Genomic DNA, 13,546 nt, shown 5'->3' with positions numbered 1-13,546 from the left:
CCCTGTGCACCACTTTTCCATGGCCGGTTGCACGTGCAGCTCCACAGGCTGGTGACTGGCCGTGCACCTGGCCAATTTGCTTGTCGCCCATCAGCAGACCATGGAGCTGCATGTGTGACTGTCTGTGGGAAAGCAGTGCATGGAGGTGGTGCGGGATGGTGGATGGTGGTGGCAGCCACCGCATGCGAGTCCCTCCTGTGGCCACTGGCTGGGTGGTTCCTGTGCGGCCTACAGTGGGGCACCGCTGCCCTCGGGGCCCCTGCCCCCCACCACCGGGCCCTGCTTCTGGGAGGTGGCGGCACAGGGTGGTGGGTGGTGGCGCTCCATCCCCACCCACCCATGCATACTCCCAAGGTTGACAACCCCTTTTTAGAGGAAAGAATTTTAGAAACAAGGCATTACAGTAGTGTGCTGTGTTAGTTACAAGTTGTATGTTTTTGATAATAGAGAGTCTCTCATTCTGAATACATTTAATTTATGGTTGGCTGAGTTTTCCTGAGAGCTGCGCTAACAATGCAGTCAGTTTTTCCTAAGCATAGACCTGACTGCTCCACTTTTTCATATCTATGGAGACTCAATGGTTCCTCACTGAAATTTTTTTGAGTGGAAAAAGAGAATAGTTTTCCATAATGTTTTAAATATTTCAAATAACATTTCAAGATTTACCACAAAAATAGTAATGTTTTGGTTTCTCAAAAAATTGAATTCTTTAATTGCTTCCCCAGCAAAATGATTAACTTATCACAACCAGATACAATTGATGAAAGGGTTATTAACAAGAAGAAACTCACGCCTTTCACTGTTTCTGTAAGTATTGCACCTTTTCTGTCATAAATATTACAGTAGACTCTGCCTACAGCTTTTTTTACTGAGAATTTTGTTATGGACTTAAAACAGGAGGAGAATCAAGCTTTATGCATGTATTTAAAGGGTCTGATGCATGGAGTAGCTTGACATGCATTGCCTGGGTGCTGTGGGGGAAACATTCAAACTTCACAAGGCCTTGAAGAAATGCAGAGAGCTTGCATCCTTTCTCTCAGATTTCTAATGTTTTCATTTGTTGTAGCTGACCTGCTCTGTTTTCCTGGTCTTTAGAAGTATCTGAGCAATAGAAGTTTAATGGAGTGGTTGACAAGGACAAGCCATATCTTAGAGATGTTATGCAAAAAGAATATGTAAGTTTTAGGCATAGCCTGGATGTGAGGACTAAGTGTTAAAGATGATTTCCAAGCTGCTGTCCTGTGTAACAGGCAGGGAAGTGTATTTTCCACAGTAAAAGAAAGTAGTGGAGAGACCTAAGAAAAAAAGACTAAAAGTTTTATTGAGTCTGAGCTAATGACTAAGCATTCACACAAGAACGTTGGGAAAATGATATTTTAGTTTGGAGAGAGGCGGACAGATTTGAAATAGGTAAATTTGTGAGGTTTCAGTATAATGAGGGGAAAAAATCAGTTAAAACCTGGAAGGAATAAAACTGACCCTTTAATTGAACATGATTTGTAAGGAAGCTTCAGATATATTAGGCTCTAAATTCCCCTCCAAAAGTGTCTTATAATTTCTGCCTGTTTAACAAAGACTGTGCCAGCAAAGATGCTAGTACATATACTTACGCTCTCTCTATGGCTATGGCATACTTATCAGAGCTAGAATATATTTGTTTTCCCAAACTGTTGCTGCTTTAATAGCAGTTGTCTTTCCAGTGTCACCATGTGGTCCAGCTGCAGTCTTGATGCTCTCTTTGCAATTTCCATTTACTGGATGCAGTAAACAGATCAGCATGAGTTTATGCACTTCAGACGTGTTCCTACACATGCGGACATACTTTGGCACAAATTAAGTGGTATTGCAAGCAGTAGCATTCTGCAGAGAGCAGGGGCCCACTCAAGCAGTTCTATCCACAGGATGAGGCTCGGAAAATCTGATGGAAAAACAGATGTCCACTTTGTGCCACCATAAAAATTTTTAGGGTGGCACAGAAGCAGAGTGAACAGACATCATGCCCTTTATAGCTCCATAAGTGCTTAAATTTTGTGATGGCAGTTGCACACCTTGGGCGAATGCCCCTGCAGGAAATTCAATTCAATTCAATTTATGAAGGATTCTGGCTGAAAGCCATGCTCCCAAAAACAACAGACATATAACGATAATATAAATTTAAATGAAAATAACAGAAGTGCAAATACAATAATGAAATAGGGCCAACTATTATAAAAGCATTATTCCTACCCCTAGAATTACATTAATCAAGTACAAATATGGTGATAAATCAGATGAATCTATAAAAATATTGTACATAGGTTCACAATTATCATAGTAAAAAACAAATACAGTGATAAAGTTTATCGGTCATGTCAACAATAAAGGCTATGTAGCTCTGATCGCTTCAGCCTTGTAAGCAAAAATTGCAAGACGGTTTACTAAATATAGATCTGTTTGCTGGAAGAAACATATTAAGTCTGCAGGTGATTCAAACATGGTGGGGGATACTCCTTTTTCTTGCTGCCATCCTGTGGGTTTGGACTGGTGTGCAAGCAGAGTAGGGGGACCCCTATGGGAGTTTCCCCCTTCTGCACTTGCATGTTTGGGAAATTATTCTGCAATGATGCATGCATCCACATGCATGCAGGGGGGAAAACTCCCATAGGAGTCCCCCCTCTGCTTGCACATCGTGCCCTGGGGTGCAGCAATGAGAAAAGCACTGGGTCCTGATGTACCCTTCATGCTGAGAGTTCCCCCTGCTCCATACTTGAATTCCCTACAGGAGGATTCTCTCATGCCCCAACACAGGAGGCATGTCTGGAAATGGGAGTTTCCCTCACTTGCTGACATGCACCCCAAGTTGGGGTACACCATCTGGGACTCTTTTCCTACAGGATTGGGCTCCTGAAGCCCCAGGAGGGGCAAAGAACTGACTCTGCAGGATGACAGCCCCAGTGACATCTCTAGGCATCAGTGAAGTCACGGCACAGCTAGATCACACTGCAAAGAGGATGTCTTTTTCCAGTCTTAGTGCTGCTGCTTTTGTGCAGTGCATACTAGTGCATTACAAGGACTAATCTGAGATGAGACTCTTCTGTTCCTTACAATGTCAAAAGCCCACAAAATAACCAAGCTGGTGTTTGCTGTTTTGAATGTGTTTATATTGACAAATATTAATTTTGTTAACATTTATGTTTCAACAGGAAAACATAAACCTTGCCCTAAATTCTGCATCAGCTATTGGCTGTACAGTAGTCAACATTGGATCACAAGATCTACAAGAAGGGAGACCACATTTGGTATTAGGACTCGTGTGGCAGATCATTAAAGTTGGTCTTTTAGCTGATATTGAGCTCTCCAGAAATGAAGGTAAGAAAGAAAATAATGTCAGGTTCCATAAAATGTGTGAGGTGCGATGAAATGCCTTCTGACACTGGTAACAATAATTCAGCTTTCGTTCAAACTTGCTTTTAGCTCTTATTGCTTTGCTAAATGAAGGGGAAGACCTGGAGCAGTTACTGAAACTTTCGCCAGAAGAGCTGTTGCTGCGCTGGGTAAACTACCATCTGTTGAATGCAGGATGGCAGGAAATAAACAATTTCAGTCAGGACATTAAGGTATATACTTGTAATTCTAATAAGTGAAAGTAATATTGGCAGAATGTAATCTGTTTAGAAATGAAGGAGAGAGATGGGAATTAGGAACATGGTAGTGATCCAATTTTTACAGGAATTTGTTAGTCAAATTTATCCTAGAATTGTACATTTTATGATCACACATTGTCCTGTTCAGCTGCTAATACAATGTATCAACAAGAAATATACAATGCAAACAAAACACTTCCCACATGAGTCAAAACAGTAGCTGTCATTCAAGAATACAAATGTTGCAAATTGTACTTAAAACTATTTGGGTCATTTAGCACAACCCCACTCAGAGACTTACTGCTTTCCATCATCCCTTCCCAGAAAGCTTTGGAATTGTCTCTTTTTATCTAGTTGAACTGGGGAGGGATCTCATTTTGGGTATAGTTCTGCTCACTCTTCATTAAGTCGGTAGGAGAAAAACAGCATGTTTTTAAAATCAAAAGTGAACGGGCAATAAATGAGTGGATCTCTATGGTACTTTCCTTCTAATTATTTCAGAATAAACCATTAAAATATTTTTGTAGTCATTGTTATTCTTCAAAAAATGTTGAAGAACCTATTAATAACAATATTAACTTGATTTTAATGAACTAGAGCACATCTAATCAAAATGTCCTTTAGTATGTAGGGCACATATATTTAAAATGTTTTAAATTAGCTACTTTTATCAGGAGTACAAGTTTGTCTCTGCCTCTGTGCCTGATTTCTATGGGAACAACAGAAACAAAATACATATATTGGACATTGCAACAAATAAAAATAATGATTGACAAAATATATAACTGAATCTCTTTAACTGGGATGTTTTGGTACACAGTTTTGTCCCAATCAATTGGTTCATTAAGACAAGAGACTATTCTTAAAAAGTGAAAATGATGAAGGATGAATATTGAACTGATTCATAAAAATGAAATTTCCATTGTTCAATCTTTAAGTCTTTCTCATGAACACCTTATGTAGTAACATCAGCATCAAAAGATGAAGTCAGAATTTAACAGCTGCCTTAAATGTCTTGTAATCTATGAGGTTGGCCAGTATATTCAGTGAAGAAGAGTTTGTTAACATTGTCCTGACTAAATGGCAGTCATTCCTATCCATAATCATTTGACTGAACGGCTTCTATGAGAAATATTCCAGAAAAGTAGCCATAGAGATTAAGCAGATTTTAACTAAAAGCCTAATCAAGAGTTTATTGAACGTGGCATTAGTCATTGTAGTGTTTTCAATGGGCTTTGAGGGAGACTGTAAAAATAATAGTATATTATATTTAGAGGAGTAAATGTTGGCCCATACTCTAAAAGTGCATTACTTGTTTTAGGATTCAAGAGCCTACTACCATCTGCTGAATCAGATTGCACCCAAAGGAGACGAAGATTATGGAATTCGCATTGCCATTGACCTTTCAGGGTTTGATGCAAGTATTCTGAGATTTAAAACTGTGTCTGCATTAAGTAACAAAGATATACATGTTGTCTCATTGATGTTACATCCCAGAACATGATTTTCTTTTGTGGTTAGCTTGATTTAAAGGATGCATAAGCTTTGAACCTTCAAGATTTTAGTACAATTCCAGGATGTGTTAGACACAATTATGTACCTTTCATTGTACAAAGTGGAACTATGCTTTAACTAAAAGAGGGAAAATATTTTGTAACCAGCCTGTTCCATCCTTTCCTCTGCCCCATGGATGTTGTGAATAGCCTGTTATTCTGGAAAACCTCTTCTTCAACAAAGAATTCTAACTGAGCTGCATGGTTGTGTTCTGCAGCTCAGTCAGAGTAGGCCTCTTTAGGCAGAAGATGTATATTCTCCTCCTGATTCCGGGAATAAAATGACACTTAAATATGTGAAGGACCCCTCCAAAAATCATTAGACATGGAGGGCACTGGCATGTTCAGACCCTTCAAGCAAAATAACAGAAATGTTTAAAAGGCCATCTTAGGTTGTTATGGTGACATTTCTCCTTTGGAGGCTGCTGAGAAGACAAGATTGGAAAGTTTACACTAAAATAATTTTGACAGAAAATAGCTTTTCAGTTGAATATTCTTTTTGGTAATGAAAATGGTCTGATTTCTATGGCATGTTTTTCTTTTTAAATAAAGGACTCTGAGTACCTGAAACTGAAATATTTAATGTTTTGTCAAAAATTTATACTCATGCTTCTATGTCAAAAGGGAAATTTTCCATGAATAGTCTGTCTTACCTTTTCATTGGTTCTGCTTCTGAGTACAATGGGTTTATTCAAGTACAAAGGATATAGTGACATCTTCTGGGAAGACTAGTGTTTTAGAGTTGTTTAAGGGAAGGCAGGCTGCAGGTGAGGCAGAAGTCAATCAAGGGAGCCACATGACTCAATAGGGGCTGGGCTTGCAGGATATAAGCCCAGGGCCTGAGCTGAGCAAGCAGTTTGATCTAGAAGCCATGGAGAAAAGAGCTTCCAAGCAGAAGGACTGCAGCAAGGCTCCTGACTAATATCAGAGCTGGGGTAGGCAAGATTGGTGTTTAGGGATTGAAACTGTAAGGGTGATGAAAGTCTCAACTGGCCCAGGAGCAAGGACAGGGCCTGAGAGATGGAGGCTAAGGTGGAGGAGCAGGGCCACAGTTGCAAAGTGATGAGAAGCAGGGCCAGGGCTCCACAGCCCGCGAGGTGTGAGAACAAGTAGAGGTAGGGGCCCATAGCCTGTGAGAGGCAGAACTTGTTGGAGACAGTGGCTTGAGCCCAGGAGGGGCAGAGAATGCAAGCCTAAACCCAACAGGGGTTAGGATTATTCAATCTACAGAGGCTATAGCCCAGGAGGGGCCAGCACAGCTAAAGGCAGTGAGACTGGAGGCCCCAACAGTGGCAGAGACTCTTCTGGGTTTAAAGGCCTGTATGGACAGGAGTTGATGCAGGGGCTGAAGGTCCATGGAGGAGAGAGTGACTAGATTAGACAATAGGGCTTAATGCCCAATGAGTGAGTGAGTGATTGGTAACATCTGCAAAGTTTGGGTGTGTGCTTGGCTAGAAGAGGAGATGAGGAGGCCACATAATTAGCCCTTAATGAGGTGATCAGTGACAGCTGTGTTCCCGAGTGTGAAATCTCACTTGGGGGGAGCCCTGGGGCAGCCTCCCTTTTTCTAAAAGTATAATTACATAAAGGCATGGCAGGTCAGTTGAACAGGAGATAGCCCCAAAGGAAGTAAAGATGAGAGGTTAGGGGATGCTAGGGGCATCACAGCCACCCCTGGAGTGGGACCCTGATACAATTAACCACAACTTCTTAGTGAAAAGGTCTGCTTTGTGTTTTAGGGCTTTGAGTGCTTATAGTGTACAGCATAATAATGCACAGTCCTATGTGAAAATATGAGTCCAGAGATATCAAAAAGAATCCAAAAAAATCAATAAAACGGTACTTGTCTTTACTTCCTTTTCTAGGAGAAAAGTGATCTGAAGAGAGCTGAACGCATGCTTCAGGAAGCAAACAAACTGGGCTGCAGACAGTTTGTTACTCCAGCTGATGTGGTTGCAGGCAACCCTAAACTTAATTTGGCTTTTGTTGCAAATCTCTTTAATACATATCCAGCCCTACACAAGCCTGATAGCTCTACTTATGACCCCAATTTAATAGAAGGTGAGTTCTTTCAATCTGTAAGCCTATAGAAATAAGAGTATCAGAAGTAGGTATAAGTTATGAAAAATAGATTGAGATAAGGCCCCCTTCTGGCAAAGCCTGTTGGAATACCAATATATTAAAAACATTTGGTTTATTATTTTTTTCAGATATTGGCATGTAAATTGATCCTCTCTTATTCTAGTCATTAGAAGGAGAGGTTTTACTTGCTTGTGTTGCTCTGACCAAAGGCTGTTCTTGATCTGAGTCCTGAATGATCTTCAGCTGCTTTCTTCCCTTCCTGTCAGATTACCATGAACATAGTTTTTATACTCAGGCTTGGTTAGAAATAAGGGTTTGTGGGTTCCTCAGTAGTTTATGCCAGTACTATTCCCTCAATTGCTTGCCAAGAAATGCTCATCCAACGGGTGAAGCAATGCTGACCAGAGAAAGGGCGGGGGGAGTTATACTAAAACATCATTGTGTTTTACATAGACTTTCTCTTATACGAGTATGCCATAACAAAGCATATCTGTGACGCTACCACTGCCAAACTTCACGTCACTGCACCAAAACATAGAGATGCTAAAACTTCTAGCTGATATAGTTTGGGCAGAACAGCAGATATTTCTTGAACCTCATTCTGTGAAACTGCAGAGCTATTTTCTCTGAAATTTGTTAAAGATATTTATTAGATTAAGGCAGACATTTGATATGGAAAATGCCAGTTCAAATGGTTGAAGTATGGAAAAGTTATAAGCAATTACTCCAGTGTTGTAATGAAAGTGATAGTAACTTTAACTCATTGCTTTTAATATCTATTTTAGAGACAAGAGACTCATAATTATTATCCGTATGTTTTTCCTTTATAAACAATATTTCTGATCCAGAAATCAGAACTAGTTGTGTTTTTGTTCTGTTCTTCATGTTTCCTTTAATACTGCTGTATGATTTCACTTTCATATGGTATTGTTCTCAAGTTATTTAAATATTTTTATATAAAACACAAGATACTTGTTTCTTAGTTTTTGCCATAGGTGTGTTTTTCATAATGTGATTGATAATATATAATACTTTCCTATTTTGCTCCGTGAAATGCAGATTTGACCCCTCCTAATATAGGTACTGTATTTAGTACTTTTCTATATTCCATAAACATCTATCCTGCAGTCTTTGGGGGTTTTTTTCCTACTGTAACCATGTGTTTCCTCTTGGTTGGTTTTGCATTGTTCTTATATTGCTATCTTTGCTTTAATATGCTGTCACAAGTGAGGAGAAGAAGGCAATAAAAATGCACTTATAATATGGTCAAGCCTTCCACAACTCTGTATAAATGCCATCTAACTTCTTATGTGAAATTATCTCACTGTGTGACCTTTCCAGGTTCAAGAATCTGAAGCTAAGGATGTGGGCTGGAAAGTGGTTAAGGTTTTAAATACATAGCTTCATGAGAGGCTTAATTTGCCTGTTTTAAATAAAGTCCTGTTTTTCCTCTTAGTGACTGACTTCTTTCCCCCAGAAAGAGCACAGTGAAAATGTGCCTGTCCCTTGCTGCATCGTTTAGCATTAGTTTAGGTTATTGAGAGGTGGTTCAACTTTAATTCTGTCCCCCTCTCCAAATACTTGGATAATGTTCAGTGTTCATTATGATTGGCGCACAGGTGAAGGACAGACAGACCCTTTGGAAGTATTTACTTAGGACCCAATAGTCCCCTTCTTATGTAAAACTTCGCAGAATAGAAATGGGTCCCTCATAGCTGCATAGTTCTTATCTGACTGCTATTCTAATACATTCTTTCCTTTGGAGGTAGATCTAGCAGCAAAGAAAAGCAAGAGGGGTCAAAGCTTCTAGTTCTTACTTGAGGCTTTGTATATGGAAAGTAGAAGCCCTACATGTTATATCTTGGTTCATACACACCTACCCCTGTAATTTTTTTTTACTTTGCTGAGCTGTTGCTGCTGGCATATTGGCAGGTCAAATTCCCTGGGGGACTGACTTCTGTTCTGCGCTGTAATAACTTCTTATACAAATTGCATATGAAGTTTTATTGCCCTATGAAATTAATTATACCTTATTGATTAGCTACTCCTCAGACTTCTTTGCCTGTCATCTTGGATATTCCTCCCTCAGCTGCCTCGAATAGTGGTTTCAAAGAGGCAAGAGGTGGTCATGTAGTACCACTTTCCTTCAGCTCATTTCTCTGCCCTGTTTCTGTGGGTTTCCCTTGGGTTGGCTTCTTCCATACCACACAGCAGAATACGTGCCCCAGAAGTGACCACAAGGTACTTTTTGAACAGGAAAAAAAACCTGGTCAGTTTTTAGCCGGTTTAAAAACTAAGGAATACTTCTGTGCTTCATGAGAAAAGAACTTGTTTAAGGTGGCATATTAAATATAGTGAGCTATTTTTAGTTCCTGAATTCCTGCTAGTCAGAAGTGCACTTTTCAACTTGCATGCTATTGCTTCTGTTTGTCTAGTTTGGATTCCTTTGGCAGTGTTCAGCATGCAGTTTAAGACTCCTAGTGTGAGTGAAGTTGCTTAATTTTTCCTTTCCTATCTATACTTTCTTAAGTAAGTTTTCCTGGAAGATTTTGGCTCTTGTCTTTGGAATGTACCAGTGTCCCTAAAAATATATTTCAGCCAGGGATCAATTTTAAGTTACACCAAACTAAACAAAAGATTGGTAGGTTTTTCAATTTCTACTAATCCAAAATGGGATTTAGTTCCAGAATATGTAATTGCTATTCTTCTGAAGTGTATGCTTGCCAACTTGGATAGTACTGTATTTACACAAATAGAAAATGACTTTAAGATAACCCCTCAACAATTAGTTTCTATACTTGGAAAATGTATAAATTCATTACAATTTTCCTTGTATAGAAACTAATTATTGGAGGATTGTCATAAATTCTCCCTATAATAGTACGGTGGGGGGGGGAAGCAGCAGGCAGACAGGTGCAGAGGGGCAAGAAGCCCCCTCCATTGCTGCCTGCTCCCTACTGCCCCTGCCCTCCCACACAGCTTCTGCCCCCTCTGCCTGTCCCCTGCAGCCTCTGATCCCTCTTCTCCCCACAACTCCCCTCCTGCTTACTGGTAGGCATGATTCCAGCCCCACACCAGCCTGGGGCATAGAGCACACAGTAGCTCTGACCCTGGCTCAGCCATACAGCAGTGGTTGCAGCAACAGTAGCTCCCTAGATTGGGGGTTTAGGTGCCACAAGGGCAGAGATGGGAGACAAAGGTCAAGCAGCTGCTATAGCTCCAATGCCAAGCCCAGTTTGGGAACCAGAGCTGGAGCCACAGCAGCCACCTGCCCTTCTGTCTGCTTTTACTCTAATCCAAGATGAGGGGCTTTTTACCCTCATGCTGGCTAGGGAAGAAACAAACCCTTATGTAAGACTTGCATATACAAAGTATATAATCCTTGTAGCTTTGATAATTTTTACAGAAGATATTGGAAATAAAATCCATGTTCAGCAATTTGTGAGAATCCCTGATTCTCCTTCCTGCTCCCCTTCTTCCCAACACGCTGAAATTGACAAGAAGTGAAGCAGAGCTAACAGAAATACAGAGACCAAATCAGTATTTTTTTTTACCAGTAAAATTATAGTTTGAAAACAGGAATCCTTACTTGAACAATGAAAGACCTCACAAAATTAATTCTACTACTGGGTTTTTAAAGCTTTGTTTAATGGCACTAATTTTAGTTGGAACTGGTTGTAATATTTTCAACAAAACTTTTGCTACAGTATTTCCTACAACATTCTGTTTTGTCAAAGCTGAAACATTTTACAGAGAAGTATTGGTTTCTATATATCTATTTTAAAGGGGAAGGTTTCAGAAGTGCCTCATTAGCAGGGATTCTGGTTTTTCTGTGCCTAAAAATTGCATATTCTCAGATTTAAAAAAATCCTAAATTCTCTAATAAACCCAAAATACATGTTTTTCCATGATGAAATGAAACGCCACTATATATTTAGTATCTGTTGAACATGTTTTATTGATTTACTACTGACTTGCCCATCAAGAATGACAGATGAATTTCAAATAACAAAAACAAACATTTTTCTTTTTGTATTTATTAAGTAAATTGAATATTTATGAAACTTTAATAAAATAAGCTGAACATTTGAAGATACCAGTCCCTTCCTTCACTTGATCTCATCCAGTGGGCTGGAGGCGCACCCACCCATGCTGCTGCCCAACTACCACTTGCATGCCTCTTTGCTGGGCAAGGGCAGGCGAGCTCTGTGCCTCTGTTTGGGGCTCGGGACAGGGCTGCTGCTGCTCACCTACTGCTTCATGCCTCTGCCCAGCTCTCGTTTTTATCAGCTGGCCCCTCCCTCTGTTCTTCTCCCCACACCGAGCTCAGTAGAAACAGCCCTGACCCCTGACTTGTTTCCCAATTCTGGAAGTTGGGATCATCCTGACAGAACACTTGTCTTCAGAGAAATTTCTTTCTTAAACCTTAGCATTTTTTCAGTAACTATCTCTTGCAGTTTTCAAGCTATTGACATTTAAAGATCATTACAGAGAGACAGGCTAAGCCATAGATGGATAGATAGGTGGATGGATAGATATGAGAGAGACAGAGATTTAACAACTTTAAAGCAGTGTGGACATATTTTGGTTTAGAGGTCCCCTTTGCTAACTAGGATGCAGGTCCAGCTGTGGCTGTCCCCCCTGCTTTGTGGAGCTGAGCAGCCTTGATACAATGTTGCCCCTCACACTGAAGCTACAGCCCTCACACTGATGCCTCTGCCAGTCTGCAAGGGGAAACCTGCTGCTTCCCACATTTTTCTCCATTGAAGAAGGTTTGTGTTTTTCTCCTTTTAAAAGAGAAGGTCTGTTATGCATTTTTCCATGGTGAATATAAAATCTGGATCCCTGCTCATTTGGCACTTCTAATCAAAGAAAAAAAGACCAACATTAAAAAAAACTGAGAGTTTAATCCAAAAACGGATTCTGTTTCTTGAGAACGTTCAGAGAGCTCTTGTTCCAAAGAAAAACAAGGCTGTATTTTATGAAATCTCAAAAGTTGCTATGAAATTGAATTATTATCTTCCAGTCAGCCCTAATTGCATTACTAAATGAGAGGGGTTTTTTGCATCATGTCAACTTGATTAAACAAGCTCATAGAGTTGTTTTGTGGAGAGTTGAAGGGAGATGGCATATTTTGAATGAGGATTTCTCAAGCTATGTTTGAGTTCTTGGAAGCTATTTTTCCACTTTTTGGGGGGAATTTCTCTCTCAATTAGAAACGGGCCAGGAAGAGAAGAATATGTAATTTCTGCTGTGTAGGTCAGATGAGTAAAGCAGGAAGTATAGTGTTTTCCTGGCATGTGTTTTTGGCCTAAGTGTTTCTTGTTATTTCTTAAATGTTCTATTTACAAAAAAGCACAGGAGCAAATGGCGTGTGCAGTATTAAATTGCAAACAGTATAACAGAGGTTCAAAGTGGAAAGTTCTACAAGGTAAGTTATTACCAGTACTACATACTACCAAAGGAGTCACTTAATATGTTAACACCACAGAGAGAAGAAATCTGGCTAATAACAGAACAAGGTGAAGGATAGCTTAGAACAGGAATCAGCAACATTTTTGGGCAGAGTGCTGAAACCACTCACAACTTCAGCTTGTAAGATGTTGATGTGCCCCTGGGTGGATGATGGAGGAGCCAAGAGGGGCCCAGTCCTTTCTGTTGCCGTGTAGCCCCAGCCCCTTCCCCACCATCCACCCAGAGGCACGTGTGCCAAGCAAAATACCTTCAAGTACCACTCTGGCACCTGTGCCAGGGGTTGCCTACCCTGGCTTAGAAGTAGTACATAGAAAATAAAGCAGAGAAGCAAATCCTTCTGTTAGAGATGTCTTATTGACCAATGGTGCCTGAACAAACACACTCAAAGAAAGAAAGAACAATACAAAACTGTTTGATGCTCAGACATATTTAAACAGAATTTTGTGGATTCCCCAGAAGCCAGACTACCACTTAAATTTGTAAGACTTACTTAGCTATTGTGAAAATAGCTTCACAAATCTAATCAGCATTGTCTTTGAGTCTGCAGCAATGCAGATTGAAAAGGAGAGGTCTAGTGCACTGTAGAAGTCTCCAGAATGCTTCCTGGGAAATTGCTGAATGCAGAAGTAGATGCTGGAGTGCTATATAGCAGGGTGGCCAACCTGCAGCTCCAGAGGCACATGCAGTTCTTTACAAGTTAATGTGTCTCTCCTTGAATCTTTGCACAAGCACATGGTGACCAGCTTCCATAGCCTTTGTCACGTTGTGTGCTTGTGCAGAGATTCAAGGAGACGCATATTAACTTCTGAAGTG

The 13,546-nt window shown here is 40.3% G+C and overlaps 1 protein-coding gene across 2 annotated transcripts in view; it reads left to right on the top strand.

Annotated features, from left to right (window-relative positions):
• PLS1 (plastin 1) overlaps nt 1–13,546 on the top strand; it is an 87,671-nt gene that overhangs the window by 59,282 nt on the left and 14,843 nt on the right. For both annotated transcript variants that reach the window (XM_019503563.1, XM_019503562.1), the window contains 5 exons: nt 726–807; nt 3,183–3,348; nt 3,454–3,596; nt 4,945–5,040; nt 7,042–7,237. In XM_019503563.1, the coding sequence (XP_019359108.1) occupies nt 726–807; nt 3,183–3,348; nt 3,454–3,596; nt 4,945–5,040; nt 7,042–7,237 (683 nt within the window). The remainder of the gene's footprint in view (nt 1–725; nt 808–3,182; nt 3,349–3,453; nt 3,597–4,944; nt 5,041–7,041; nt 7,238–13,546) is intronic.

This window comes from Gavialis gangeticus, unplaced genomic scaffold (assembly GCF_001723915.1).
Source record: "Gavialis gangeticus isolate Ggan-Ray unplaced genomic scaffold, GavGan_comp1, whole genome shotgun sequence".
In the NCBI taxonomy this organism is placed as follows: domain Eukaryota; kingdom Metazoa; phylum Chordata; order Crocodylia; family Gavialidae; genus Gavialis; species Gavialis gangeticus.
Note: the sequence above shows the minus strand (reverse complement) of the source record. Positions and strands in the feature narration are given on the sequence as shown.